Consider the following 14,047-nt stretch of genomic DNA (forward strand, 5'->3'; position numbering starts at 1 on the left):
CTGGACAGGCAGGCTGAGGGTACAAAACTATTTGGAACTAGAGACCTAGTTGCTCTGCTCAGCTGAAACACAGCCACCAACACTCATGATGCAAAGACAGAGACAGTAGAGCCATGAGATCCTTGAGTAAAAGTTGAGGAGATAGTCATGCTACCTATACTTTTTGGAAACAGAAATTAAGAGGACTATATAACATAAATATACACACACACACTGGATGGATGGATGGATGGATGGATGGATGGATGGATAGATAGATAGATAGATAGATAGATAGATAGATAGATAGATAGATAGATAGAAGGACCAGACTTTCCTGTAATCTTGCAATGTCTGATACTCCTTTTTTAATAGCAGTTTTGGAGAAAAGAAAACTTAAGGTGGATTTGGTCCCTTCTTTGGCTACAGTGAAACTTTTATATACTTTAATGTTATTATCAATGATTTGTGTGTGTGTGTGTGTGCCTTCGAGCCAGTGTTGACTCCTGGTGACTGCCTGGACAAGTCCTTGGTAATCTTGGTAAGATTTTGGAAGTGGTTTGCCATTGCCTTCTTTGTAGGGCTGAGAGGTCACCAAGGTCACCAAGTTGGCTTTATGCCTAAGGTAGGACTAGAACTCACAGTCTCCCAGTTTCTAGTCTGGTGGCTTAACAACTACACCAAACTGGCTCTCCAGTGATCCTGTTACTGCCTACAATCCAAAGATGTTTGCAATTGCTTCCAATTTTGTCTCATCCTGTAATGTCACAGGCATTTCTCTTCCTCACCTGACATACTTCTAAAAATGCTGCACTGTATTGAACTCGAGATTGTCCTTCCTCATGCTCTGCTGGCTTTATTACCTTTGTTTATAGCTTTCTAATCACTGTGAACCCGCCTATGCATGACTTCATTAGAAAAGGTTCAACCTATGAACTTTGTTCCAGACTTCAGGCTTGGCACCGGGGCTTATCTTTCAGAATGGCAAGTAATGACAACAAGAGAACATGCCTTTGTGCAGTGTCAAAACTCTTTGCCTTCCCCACACAAATAGCCACATCCCATCTTTGATCTGGAAACAGTTTACCAGTCTTGATAATTCTCCTTTGTATTTTCTGAATATGAAATTGCTGGTCCTTCCAACAGTAGCTTCCAGTGAAGAGGATAATGTAAAACCCTTTGTTGTCTTTCTCAACCAAGTCAGCTGTCCTGCCAAAAAAGGGTAACAGGATTAGATTAGCGTGACTTCACAAATGTCTGAACTTTTCTTGTTTTATGATGGTTTATGATGTATTATGTCAGGCTTCTTCAACAAGATACATTCCAGATGTTTTGGGACTACAGCTCCCAGAATTCTTAAGCTGGGGGTTATTCTATCCTGCCATAGGCATGCAACATAGGTTTCTACAATTTTTCTTTTAAAAAGAGAAGACAGAAAATGTGAACTGTGTTAGCAAACAGTTTGCAACAGAGGGGAATGCCATGATCATCATTATCCCATGGGTTTTATGAAGATCCCAGTCCCATCTTTTTGCCACAAACTAAGATGTCCCAGAGTCAGCTTGGTTTCCTCTGGTTTCTAACTTCAGCCATGCATTAGTCTTGTTTTGCTCTTATCAAGTTTGAAATGGCATATCCTAATTCCACCTTTTCCATTTTTAAGGAGGGAACACTAGCTGGTATTCTTCCAGGCTGCTGATATATTTTCTTTAATTTTTGTAGCTCAGTGGCTGGCGCTTCCAAAAGAGGTCCCTTTGGGCAGCCAAGAGAGATAGTAGTCAGGACATCCTGAGCCTGAACCAAGCCATGTCACTCTTTGGGCAGCATTGCATGACCTATAGGATGAATTGAACAGGATTTCAATAGGATTTACTTATGTGCAAAAGCATACAGTGTACAGAAATATTTTGTCCATTGCATTCAAAGTACAATACATCAAAAGCTATGAAACAGGAGTTACTATTTACAAGAAGGCTCAACTATATGTTGGGTTGATAAACAAAGAGAGTACTTAACTTCCAGTAAGATCATTTTTCAGGGTTACACATTCTGGAAGTCTTTTAAATAGATGGTGTCAGGGGTACCAGACTCCAAGTTTTATGTAAAAAAAAAAAAAAAATCAGTGGAAACAGCTGCTAAGATGCAAGGGGAGAGGAGTTGTGAATCAGTGTAAAGCGTTTTACCGAAGACAGGTGGATCCAACGATAAGAGCTGCTTTTCTTGGTTTGCCGGAACAGGATCCTGCGTGCATGTGAGGAAGAACTCAGTGATGAAGGTTACCACCTTTGGCAAGACGATCTCTCCCGATCTGCCAGAGATACTGCGCGAAGAGGTTGGGACTGTGAGGCAGCGTGTAGGCGGGACTTCTGATGCCTCGGTTGTCATGGGAGCAGCAGCAAATCGCTCGCTCCCCCTTGTGGTTGCTATGACAGCGGGGAGGGCGGGGTTGAAGATGAGGCCCGGCCATCCTGTGCCTGTTTAGGGGGCGGCGCATGCGTGGGAGCCTCCTCCCCCTCCCCGCAAAGCCGGCCCGGTCGGTGCGGACTCGGAGGAGGAGCCGCCGCCGCCGCCGCCGCCGCCGCCGCTACAGTAAGAAGTCAGGCCGGCCGGCCGGAGGGCAAAGACGGAGCCAGCCAGCCGCCGTTGCCGCGCCGGCACCGCCGTGAGTGAAGGGAGGCGGTTGGGGAGGGGAGAACAACAGAGGGAGCACCTTCCCCGCCGCCTGCGGCAATCGGGGAGGCGGAAAGTGCCCCGTCATCGCCCCTCCCCGCTTCTTCGGGTGACCCTTTTCGTTCCCTTTTGCCGAAGGGCCGCCACTGCGGGGTCTTCCCTAGAGCGGAGGCAAATCGGGGGAAGGGGCGCTATTCGCGGGCTATAGTTGCCACCGCCGCCGCCGCCGCCGCCGCCGCAGCTCGCCTTTCTATAGGGGACGGCGGGCTGTGGCTTTTCGTTAGCGAGGGGCCCCGCTGTCGCTCGCCCTCATCCCGCTTCTGCTCCTCCAGGAGACGGCGGCGGCGGCGGCAGCGCGCTGTCCGCTGGAGCAAGCGTCCCGGCCGCGTCCTGGTTCTAGCTCGCCAGGTGGGACTTGCCTGCGCACTACAGGCCGCCGTGACTCCGCAGAGCATCCTCGGGGATGGTGGTGATGCTGATAATTGAGAGAGAAGGCGGCAAGGCGAGAGCTTCCCCGGGCAGCAGTGGCAGCCTCTGCCAGGGACAAAGTAGCTTTCTTTGCTGCGCCACGGATGTCGCTGCAGAAGGGGCACTCGCACTTGTTATCGTGGAAGCTGGGAAATCAAGTCTTTGCATGCCTCCCGGTCCCAGCCTTTGTGGGCCGTCTCTGAACTCGGGGTGTGGACCATGCGGGAATCTCTGGTTTGAGGGTCAGTAGCTTCTTTGGGTCTTGCCTGTCTCCCTGCTCTGATAGACTGGTTGGCCTAAAAGGGAGAATCAGAAAGATCAAAGTGGAAAAGAATCTGTCAAGAAAAGTAAAGTTCTAAGCCTGGGATTCTGCAAAACTAGATGAAAAGGTTCTAAACATAAAGGGAGTTTCTTCTAATGCTCCCAGTGACTTGGTTTTGCAAGGCCATTCATGTTTTTTTCTTAGCCAGCAAGTCATTGATCACCCACAGTGGGATATGATTAAATTCCTAGCCTTGATTGGAGATATATGTAATTTCATGAATATATGGCTTGCTTGCTTGCTGTAAAATGTAAACCTGTCCTCTCAGTACTGACTTGTGTACAGAGCACATAGACTCATGTACATGATCTAGTCCATAGGCACAGAAATCTTGAGCTTGAACTAGCTGTTTAGGCACACAGATAAATTTATACTGAGTGACTGTGTACAGGTAGTCCTTGAACTGTTCAAAGTTATGTTGGCGCTGAAAAAATTGACTTATGACTTATGACTTCGCACTTACAGCTGTCGCAGCATCCCCATGTTCACTTGCTCAAAATTTGGGCAGTTAGTAACCAGCATGTATTTACAATGGCTGCAGTATCCCAGGGTCACGTGATCGCCATTTGCAACCTTCTCAGGGGGCTTCCGACAAGTAAAGTCAATGGAGGAAGCCAGATTTGTTTAACAACTGTGTGATTCACTTAATGACTGCAGTGATTTGTTTAACCACAGCAAAAAAGGTGATATTGGGCATGACTCATTTAATGACCGCATTGCTTAGCAGTGGAAGTTCCAGTCCAAATTATGGTTGTAAGTCAAGGACTGCCTGTAGATTGATCTTTGGAATGCAGGATGGCTGGTCTTCTGTGTTGGATGATCTAGAAAATGGCCATTTACTTTTATGACTATCAGGCCACTCATCAGGAAAGTGCTAACAGATATAAACAATAGTAGACAACTCACATATTTTAGGAGGTGCTGGTTAAATTTAATCTGTGAATGCATCTAGCCCTAAGGTGAAAAATGATCCTGTTACCCCAAATCCAAGGTAATGCATACCATCTTCCCCTAGGAATATAAGGGCTTATGTCAAATTATTATATAGTAGGCAGTGATAATTTTAAGAGCAATTCAGCAACATTTGGAAATGGAGTTGGTCTTTTATGAGACATTTTGGCTTTATATAAATGCTGTACCACCTGGTTCAACCATAAATTAACTGACAGGTTGGGATTGGTTAACATGCTAGGTCATACAAACACTGAAACAAGTTAACGATAATCTTTGTGAATGCTTCTGCTGCCTATTTATCTGATTTATTTAGGTTTGTTACATTAATATAGCCGTTAGGAATTGAGGAGAACCAAATAATCTGTTGGCAAATGTATTCAATGCTGTTTGCTATTTTCACCTTTTTGATGAAGTATTGTTGCATGTGTGTGTGTGCATGCCTTCAAGTCAATGTTGACTCCTGGTGACTGGCCCAACATCACCCAGCTGGCTTTGTACCTAAGTGGGGGGACTAGAACTCATGGATTCCTGGTTTCTGGCCTGATACCTTAACCACTACACCAAACTGGCTCTCCTCAGTTTCATCGCTTCCAGGCATATTATTTCTATTGACTCCTCTCAGATATGCCTATATAATCTGTTAGGAATCCTTGGCATGGTGTGGCAGGTTATGGGCTGAAGCACCTTTATAAGCTGAGAATCAGTCACTTCTGGACTTTGTATTTGCTTACAATATGCTGCTTAAACCTGGCAGTGTAGCTGATCTCTGTGGAAAGTAGATGAGGTATCATGGACAAGAATACTGCTTCTTATAAATTCTACAAGCTTACTTGGGTGAATGCCCTATTTTGGAGTTCCAGCATGCCATCTCTGTACTTGCTGCAGAAAGCAAGAGAAAATGTGGTCATGATTACCTGTCAGATCCCACTTGGTGTAGCTATAGTCTTCCTACATATATTTTTTTTAAATTGCATTTTTCATAATGTCTCCCTCTTTTTATAAATTTCTTGGCATTCTCTCTCAGTTGTTCATGCATGGCACTTTTTCTAGCCCTTGTTTTTCTTTGTGCTGTGTCACAAGAGACCCCAGGTGCTTCTGATAAGACTCTGATTTAGTCTGCCCATCACCCTGCTGGACAGGGGAATAGAGGTCAAGAGGGCTTTTAACCTTCCTTCAGGGGGAAAATATAAACTTGTCTTACAAAGATAGTATTTGAGTAACCAAGTGAATCTCCTCTATTGGGTCTGTATAGCACTTGATGACTAATATGTGAATGTATGAACAGACTTCTGAAAAACTGTGGAGCGATGTGAGTTCTATGGTGGTTTCATTTATATGTGTGGCTCTTATGTTTTTCCTTTGACTTCTTGCTGTCCTTTGATAGTTGGCTCTTGCTTCAGTTATGTTTCAGTGGTGAAAGGGAAAGGCTTTTCTACCCTGCTGTGAAGTGGTTCCAACTATTCTGTATGACCTGTCTAAAACTCAGTCTTGATCACCCTAGTATTCAGCTGGCATAAATATTTATGAGTCTGGTTGATGGAATAATTGGTATTTAAAACGGAGGTGTTGTTTCCTAAATGAGGCTTCCTGGATTTGCTTGTCGGTGCATGGCACTCAAGTCAGTATTTTAGAGATAAATAGCCCTGTGTGTACTTGGCTGGCTACATTCTGTTGGATCCAAGGCTGCACACTCTTTTCTTAACCAGTTTCTGAGAGCAAACTCCATTTGATGATGTCTTTATTAATTCCCATTAACTTGATATGGCCTAATAAGAGGTGATTAAAGAAAGAGGGGCAAAGGGTGGAGGAGGATGGGGTAGGTTTTTGGAATGTGGGTGTCAGAGGTGTGATTGCTTGAAAAGCTAGTATTTGCTGCATTGCATTTAATTTACAAAGGGGAAGGGGAAATGACAGTAGAATAAAAATGTACAGGTAGTCCCTGGGTTAAGAACAGCCAATTTAAGGGTGACCTGTAGTTAAGAACGGAGCCTATGGTAGCAAGATTTGAGTTAAATACACAATGATTCACGTTCATTACACAATACTACTTATGCAGTATTATACAATAATACTGTTCCGGCTTACATACAAATTCAACTTATGGACAGACCTTGGGAACAGAACTCGTTCTTAAACGGGGGACTACCTGTAACCTGTATTCTTATCTTGGTAAGAACTGGAGAAAGGGATAGTTCCAAATGATGCAAGAAAATTTTGAAAAGATAATTTAAAACACAGCCTGGAAGAAGCAGCATGCTTCTTGCTGAAGTATATATCTTTTCAAGAAGGTAACATAAGAATTTTATGCTCTGTCCTTGAGCAGGCCTTTGTAATTTCAGATTTCAAGGCAGCTGTAGATTTTTTCAGCTCAGACTTTAAACAGCTGCTAATAAATATCTGTCTGACCTTCCTTTGAAAATGTTCAAGAAATTTCTCAACCTCCCTAGGCAGCTGCTTCAGCCAATCGGTGCCTGATCCTCAGTTTCTTCCTCTTTTTCAGCAATGTTTTCAAATCTTGGGGTAGGCAAAATCAGGAGCATCTTGCAATAAAGAATTTGAATTTTGGAGGCAATAATTAAAACAGTTAATGGGGAAGGCACTGAGAGATGAATAGCTCCTAAGGTATGTGATTAATTTCTACTCTGTGCTGACCTCAAGACAAAAATGCTGACAGTATAAATTGGGCTAAGCTCTCTACCTGTTTTACTAGCGCTGGAAGTTTTTTCAGCTTTCTTCAAGCTGGTTGGCATGTTAGTTCTGAAACCTGGGTAATAATGTAATTGTGGAGGAAATCTTCTGGATTGTATTATCTTGGTTTCTAGTAAGGAACAATCTGAAGACATTTCTTATTTCACACTGGAGCTGCAATCTGGGCCTTTCTACTATTTTGAGATATATTTTTTCATAAAGCTATCATTTGAGATAGGCAATAGCAGTGAGGTTGGAGAAGAGGCAGTGCACAGAAGGTCCCCAGTGGTCCTTATAGTGATCATCAGTCACTTTTTATGGAAGCAGTAAAGCACCTCTGGATGTATGAGGACACTGCCACTCTGGTAAAATGCTAAATGGCTCTTCTACTTGTGTAAATGTCACAGCGAATCATCCTGTTCAACATCACTGCAGTTTACTTCTGTTCCAAATGGCAATGTTACGTTCTAAATTTCTACTTGGTAGCCTGCCATAGATTATTACCTGGGCAGTTCACTTGTTGATCGTAATAAGTGATAATGTGGAGAGATAGCTGGAAACCTGCTTGAAAATGTTAATGAAATTTTGGCATCAGTGGTTGCAGTTTTGTTTGGAATGAAAATCAGTAGCAATCAGAGTGACAGCACCTGGCTTAATTCTAGGGCTTGCCACTAATTCAAAGCAGGACAATCGACTACCAATGTTTCTACACGTTTGTGGCAGAAGCCATTGTTTCAGGCTGCATTTTAAGATGAGGCTGCTCACCTGTAGTTCCACATGAAAAGAGCTACAGCCTTTGTCTGAGTGATGTAATTCAGCAATTTTTGAACAAAAACCATTTTAATAGTTTGCAGAGACTGTTTTGGCCATAGCAGTTGCTTAGTTAAGTTTGAAGTTCTGTGGCCTTATGCAGAGATTCTAGAGACAGCTGTGTGGGTTGGGAAAATTCCTGCTTCCCACTGTTACTACTACAGTAGAGTTATTTATATAGTCTCTTAATTGTAACATGCTTCGTCTTAGCCCACAGTCCTGTCTGAGAACTTTTTTCCTTTCCCCACAGCTGAGGAGAGTCTGATAAATGGCTTTCATGGTAAATAAATAGGCAGATAGAATTACACACTGGATTAGGTCAATTTAATTAAATTATCAGTTGTGACCCCAATCTCTCTTTCCAAGTTAGTTTCCATCAGCTCAAATTCAGAGCATATGAGATGTTAGGATTTTTTACTCAGGGCACTTTATGTTACATTTACTTTTACTAGATTACATTGACAATATTCATACCCATTCCTTTAATTGGAGATATCCTCTTGAAGCTCGTTGCTGACTTTTTTTATTTTAACTCTCCTAAAACATGTTGCTGTTGTCAGCAGAGTTGGCAAACTCATTGTTATGAATGATGTACTGTCTAGTACAGTACTCTATATAGATCCTTAGGGGGTTTTATCTTTATAACTCTGTTATGAAAACTGACCATTCATTCTTACTCTACTTCCTCTTCTGTAACTAATTTCCAATTCATAAGAGTCTTATTCTGTTTGCTCAGGAGTCAAAAATGTTTTGAAAGGGCAAATAAACAATCTGTACTATGTAATTCCAGCATGCATACTTTTGTCTCTAGTGATATTCACCTGGAATCACATACTTGGGGTAACATGTTGTTTATCTATCAAGAAAGGTCCCTTCTAAGATATGTAATTTTTCTCATTTCTAAAAGTCTTGTCCTTCAGTTTCTCTGATTCTTTCTGGTTCTGTGGTTCAACTGCATTGAAACTGAATGAAATAAAAAAATTGAAGGGAAAGTTTTACATTGGGAAAAGACAAGGAAGAGCTGTGATAGTAATTGTGAAATATCTTAAGGATGTCAAACATTCACAGGATGTATTAAAGTAAAAGCTGGACAACCATCTGTCAGGGATGCCTTAACTTGGATTCCTGCACTGAACAAGGGTTTGGACTAGATGTCCCTAAATGTCTCTTTCTGATTCTAGGAAAGATATAAAATAAAACATTTGCTGTTCCAGTGTAGAGTGTCTATGTGACATAAAGAACATATATATGTCTCTTTGTTATATTCTGATTATTACCCATTTCTGCAGTTTCTAAGTTACTGCTTATAGTTTATATTTATTTATTTATATTTCAAATTTGTCACTACCCATCTCACTGCAGACCAATGGAAAAAATGATGAAGTATGGATATAGAATGATGAACAGAGGATGAAAAGTTAATACATACACTCTGCTTACTGCTGCTGTTCTTGTTTTTTTCCCACAGGCCACTTGTCCCATATTTTAAGTGGTTTAAGCTCTGGAGCAGACTAACCCATCTTTTATAAAATCTTGTGCACATTGTGTTATTGGTCTCCCCCCCACCCCCGACTTCACTTTTCCTTCGATACCTGGAAATTGCCAAGATATCTGTTTATGCCAGGCTTCATGGATGCCACATGGATCTTTGGATTTATTTTGTGATAATCTTGTGACAATAAAATTTGCTATATGCTGTAGATGTAACAAATTGTTTCCCAGCCATATGCTTTCTCTTTGTGTGTTCAGAGTGCTGCGACATCCCCCCTCCCAAATAATCAATTTCTCTTGGCTTGCTTTACAACATTATGTTTTGTCTTATAGTTTGCAGTTTGCCATTACAGTTCATGCCTTAGTCTTGGTTAGTTTATCATGGTGTGGCATGCTGTCTAACGTGGGCTGATGGCTAACTTTCGGTTAAACAGCCATTGATACTCCAAGAGAACAGTGTATTCTGGGAATGGGCAAGAATGGAGAGCAGTTTCTGCATTGTTATTCCCCTGCCATTTCATAGGTTCAAAGCATTTGGGCATGGGCAGAATACCTTATAAATAAATAAATAATAAACAAATGGGATTAATTAGGAATATAAAGGACATTGAGAGACTCAGCCTTTACCCATTCTGTGCATCTGGTCCTGATTGGGCCCCATGTTTTTTTTAATTCTGTATAAAAACAGTCATATTGGAAATATTTGTTGGCCAGTTACCAACATGGGTTAAGGTACTGAAAAAATACAAGGGGACTGGCAATCCCTGATCCATAAAGATACGTCCGTTTTACACCGTGGGCGGAATGTACCACTGGTCTATGAAAAACATGGTCAGGAAATTAAAATTTGAATTGCTGGGCAAAAGATAAATAATATTCAAGTGATGCCCAACACTACCATTCCTATGGAGACTGTGATGTGTATTGTGTTTTGTACAGATTAATTATTCTTAGTATGGTTGTGTGCTTTTGCAAATCATGCAATTAGTGTTGAACAGAATGCTGGAGCGTCATTGTAAGGTAGGAACACTGTTTCCTAGTAAAGAGTAGAGAGAACATATCCTCTATGCCATGCCACTTGATTTCATGTGCATTGAGAATGTCCACAGTACATGGAGTAGAAAGTACTTTGATCTGAGGTCCTGTTGACATCCAGTTAATGTGCAAACCAAGTGGTCAGGCTGGACAGCTCAGTATTCTGACCTGAGATCTGCAGAGGTTGCTTTTCTGAACATAATGATAGTCTTTTCCAGACATTTCATGAACAACAGTAATTATAAAGATGGTAGGTCATTATTTTCAGACTGCTTGACCTGGAAAATGGCTGAGAAAATCTATAGAAAAAGTGATTGAACGCTAGAGTCTTTCTTCTAAACCTGCTATTGTCTTGTCCTGCTCCCCTTCTTGTGCCTTTTATTGGAATAACTGTGTCGTGGTGCTTGGTTTACCCCATGGGATTGATTTCTGGCATACTGCCAATTTCTGTTTGGTTTCCTTTGTTAGAATGTATAACTTATTCACATGCAGATTGCTTTGTGCCACCCCTCTGAATGTTTCTGTCTTGGGAGTTACATAAACAGGACTAAGCAAATTATGTGACTGCTGACCAGTAAGAAAAGCTTCACCATTGTTGGGTGGGAGGGAACATAATAACCATGTGAGTGGTTTGGAACGTGCTAACTGAAAGGCCTCTGCTGTGTGGCCCTCAGAATTCCCTTGCTTTTTGTAATCTATCACTATACTCAGCAGTGGAAGACAGAGGTAGGGGGAAGCCATGCTAATAGATGCCATTCAGTAGAAAGGTTTGACTAGCCCCAGACCAATGGGTGCCATATATCTGGACTGATGGTATGTCCAGTCCCAAGCTGTACCTTCAGAGCAGGACAGTCATCTTAGCCTATTGCAACAAAAACAAAATTCTACAGACAAATAAATTTGTTATGAATGTTTCATGGAATAGAATCTACTCCATAATTTGGCATGTGTGTAAATAAAACAATAGACCTAAATTCCTATTAAATGAAACAAGTATTTAGTCTATGAACTCTTGCAGGATTTATCCCTAGTCCTGTTAAATGAAAAATCCAACTTCTATTTCTGTCCCCATAACAATTAAATAGGCAGCACTACTACAGTCAGGAATTAATAATGTTATTCACAAGCAGGGATTCATTTTCCTGCTTGCCTTCTAATGTGATACAGTACATGTTCTCACCAGTACCAAAGCTCATCTAATTTCAACATAAAATTCTGCTTTATTAGTTTAAACTTGAATTAAAACAGATTAGGTTTCAGGACAGGTTGTAGTCCAATGGCAGCAAATCACAAAACAAGCATTTCCCATTGTTTTGAATATTTATGATATGTTCAAGGTACTTGTTAATCTCTCTCAACTTTTGTAGGTCTTGTTAAGATGGGTAGATATTGCCCACTATCTTTAAAAAGGACATACATTTGTTTGCCACCCATTTTAGACCCTAGATGCATCTTTATGCCCTGGCAAAACTTTGCCCTCATTCTCATCTAAATCAACTACTATGTCCTTCCCAATTATGTATACAGATACGTGTACTTGTGTTTGGAGGGGAAGGGGGCAGGCTAGAGATTCTTATGGGGGTATGATATCCAAGGAGGACTATTGCTTACGACCTATCCTGACAGAGTGTTTTGCGGGCTCTAATTTTAAAACAAGATTTAGTAACTGCCTAAACTTTGCTGAGATGTACAAGCCTTATGTAGACGTGCTCTTGGAGATGATGTTATAAGTTCAGGAAAAGGGAAAGACGGAAGCAGCAAAACAGACTAGACAGGTCCTGGATTTTTTTTTTTTAACTTGTAGACAGGAAAGCTCATGGAATATTCCTCCCCTGTAGCAGGCTAGGCAGGAACAGTTGGCGCTGGCCTCAGAATGAGTAAACCTTGACGATGTAAATTGCACAAGGCGGTGTTTCAATATGAATGTAGAATTGTCACTTTAACAAAGACAGGAAAGGAAGTTGCTCCTGTAAGAATATTTTGGACTTTTGGTAGCATTTACATTAGGTACACCTTTCCCCCATCACAGAAAAATAAACTGAGATGCTGTTTAGGCACAAAGCACTAATCCTTCTCTATCTCAGAAAGATCTTGTTGAAGTTCTCCCTTGGAAAAGTTGACATCATCACAACCAGGAGAAGGCAGACCTCTCCTATTCCCGAAAACGAAGTAATACTTCACCTTCTCCCTTGACTGAACATTTCTGTTTGGTTTTCACAAAAGAAATTGGAGCTATGAACTAGGCCACCCCTTTGCTTTTCATAGGCCAGTAACAGGGGGAGAGAGAGAGAATGAATGAATATGGGAATGGGAACCACAGCAGTTCTGATGTGAGTCCACAGCTGGGAATAATAGTGGCAAAGTTCCAGCTATGGCAACAACTAAATGTGACTTTGCATGGCTGCAGCTGTCCAGTACAAACAAGCACCAACCTCATCTTCAGCCCATTATCCTCTGTAGCAGCACTGTTGGACAAGGTGGATTCAATCACTAATTACATGTCCAAGTTAAAAAATGAATAAGTTATTGATGTAAACATTATACGGTGCCTTTCTTTCAGGAGTTTGAGATGGCATACATAGAATCCCCTTCTCCAATTTTTCCCTGTAGTAATAATCCTGTGAAGCAGCATAGGCCGGGGGGAAAGTGAATGACTGGTCCAGAGTTGCCAGTGAGCTTCTATGGCTGAAGGGGATTGCATCTGGGCCATCACGGTCCTAGTCCAACATCTTAACATCACCACCACACTGGACTTCTCTCTTTCAGTATCTAGCAGGTTAACAGGTCTCCTAATTTAAGGTTCAAAATTTTCATAATCCAGCACAGGTACTTGTGCCTATTTTCTCCTAAATATTAACCAGTTAAAGAAAGGTGTCAGACTTTACTCCTTGCAGTCTGGATTCTTTTGTGAAAGAGGAGCAGTTTCCATCTGTTCATTGTTTTGATAACTGCTAGTTCTTTTATCAGTACGAAAAATAATTCTCACAAAGAGGTCCTTGACAGCATATTTGTCTAGTCTATGATTTTCATAAGATGGCACTGCTTTTGGCACTGATACTGGTTTTAGAGAATTTTTAAAAATTAGTTATGTTTACTTAATGAGTTAAACAGTCTGCTGGTAATTTTTAAATGGCTCATAGTAGAGGGGAGGGACATCTTAAGGTATGCCAATTGTTTTTGTAACTATGAAAACATGCTGTTTTAAACATTGAAGTTGTATCTATACACTACTAAAACTCTCGTGTCTGTTTATTTGTAACCTTTAACTGGGCAAAATGGTGTGTCACAGTTCAACAGTTTTTGAACCAAATGTACCTCAAATGGGCTAACTTACAAAATGGGTCCAAAATCCAGGACCCATGACTCCTATGGAATTGAATTTGGCAAATTTTATAAAACATTTTATGACACAATACAAAATGTCATAAAACATTTCTTGTGGTCCACTCCTGATATTTGACTGTGCTATACATGTACTTCAATATGAATGACATGGGCTATTTTCAAGGCAGTTACATCTCTGAATATCTCCCTGAATTTTTAAAAACTTTTCCAGTACAGTGGTACCTCGGGATACGAACTTAATCCGTTCCGTGACTCTGGTTGCAACTCGAGTTGGTCTCAAGTCGA

General features: G+C 41.3%; 1 protein-coding gene across 2 annotated transcripts in view; it reads left to right on the plus strand.

The window, feature by feature from the left end:
• Positions 1 to 2,444: 2,444 nt before the first annotated feature.
• The window catches only part of MAPRE3 (microtubule associated protein RP/EB family member 3), a 34,888-nt gene continuing 23,285 nt past the window's right edge, over positions 2,445 to 14,047 (plus strand). For both annotated transcript variants that reach the window (XM_007426465.3, XM_007426464.3), the window contains exon 1: positions 2,445 to 2,641. In XM_007426465.3, coding sequence (XP_007426527.2) covers positions 2,472 to 2,641 — 170 coding nt within the window. In that variant the 5' untranslated portion in view covers positions 2,445 to 2,471. The remainder of the gene's footprint in view (positions 2,642 to 14,047) is intronic.

This window comes from Python bivittatus, unplaced genomic scaffold, assembly GCF_059951505.1.
Source record: "Python bivittatus isolate LINGU-HERP-01145 unplaced genomic scaffold, Pbiv_v1 ctg000690_np1212, whole genome shotgun sequence".
In the NCBI taxonomy this organism is placed as follows: Eukaryota; Metazoa; Chordata; class Lepidosauria; order Squamata; family Pythonidae; genus Python; species Python bivittatus.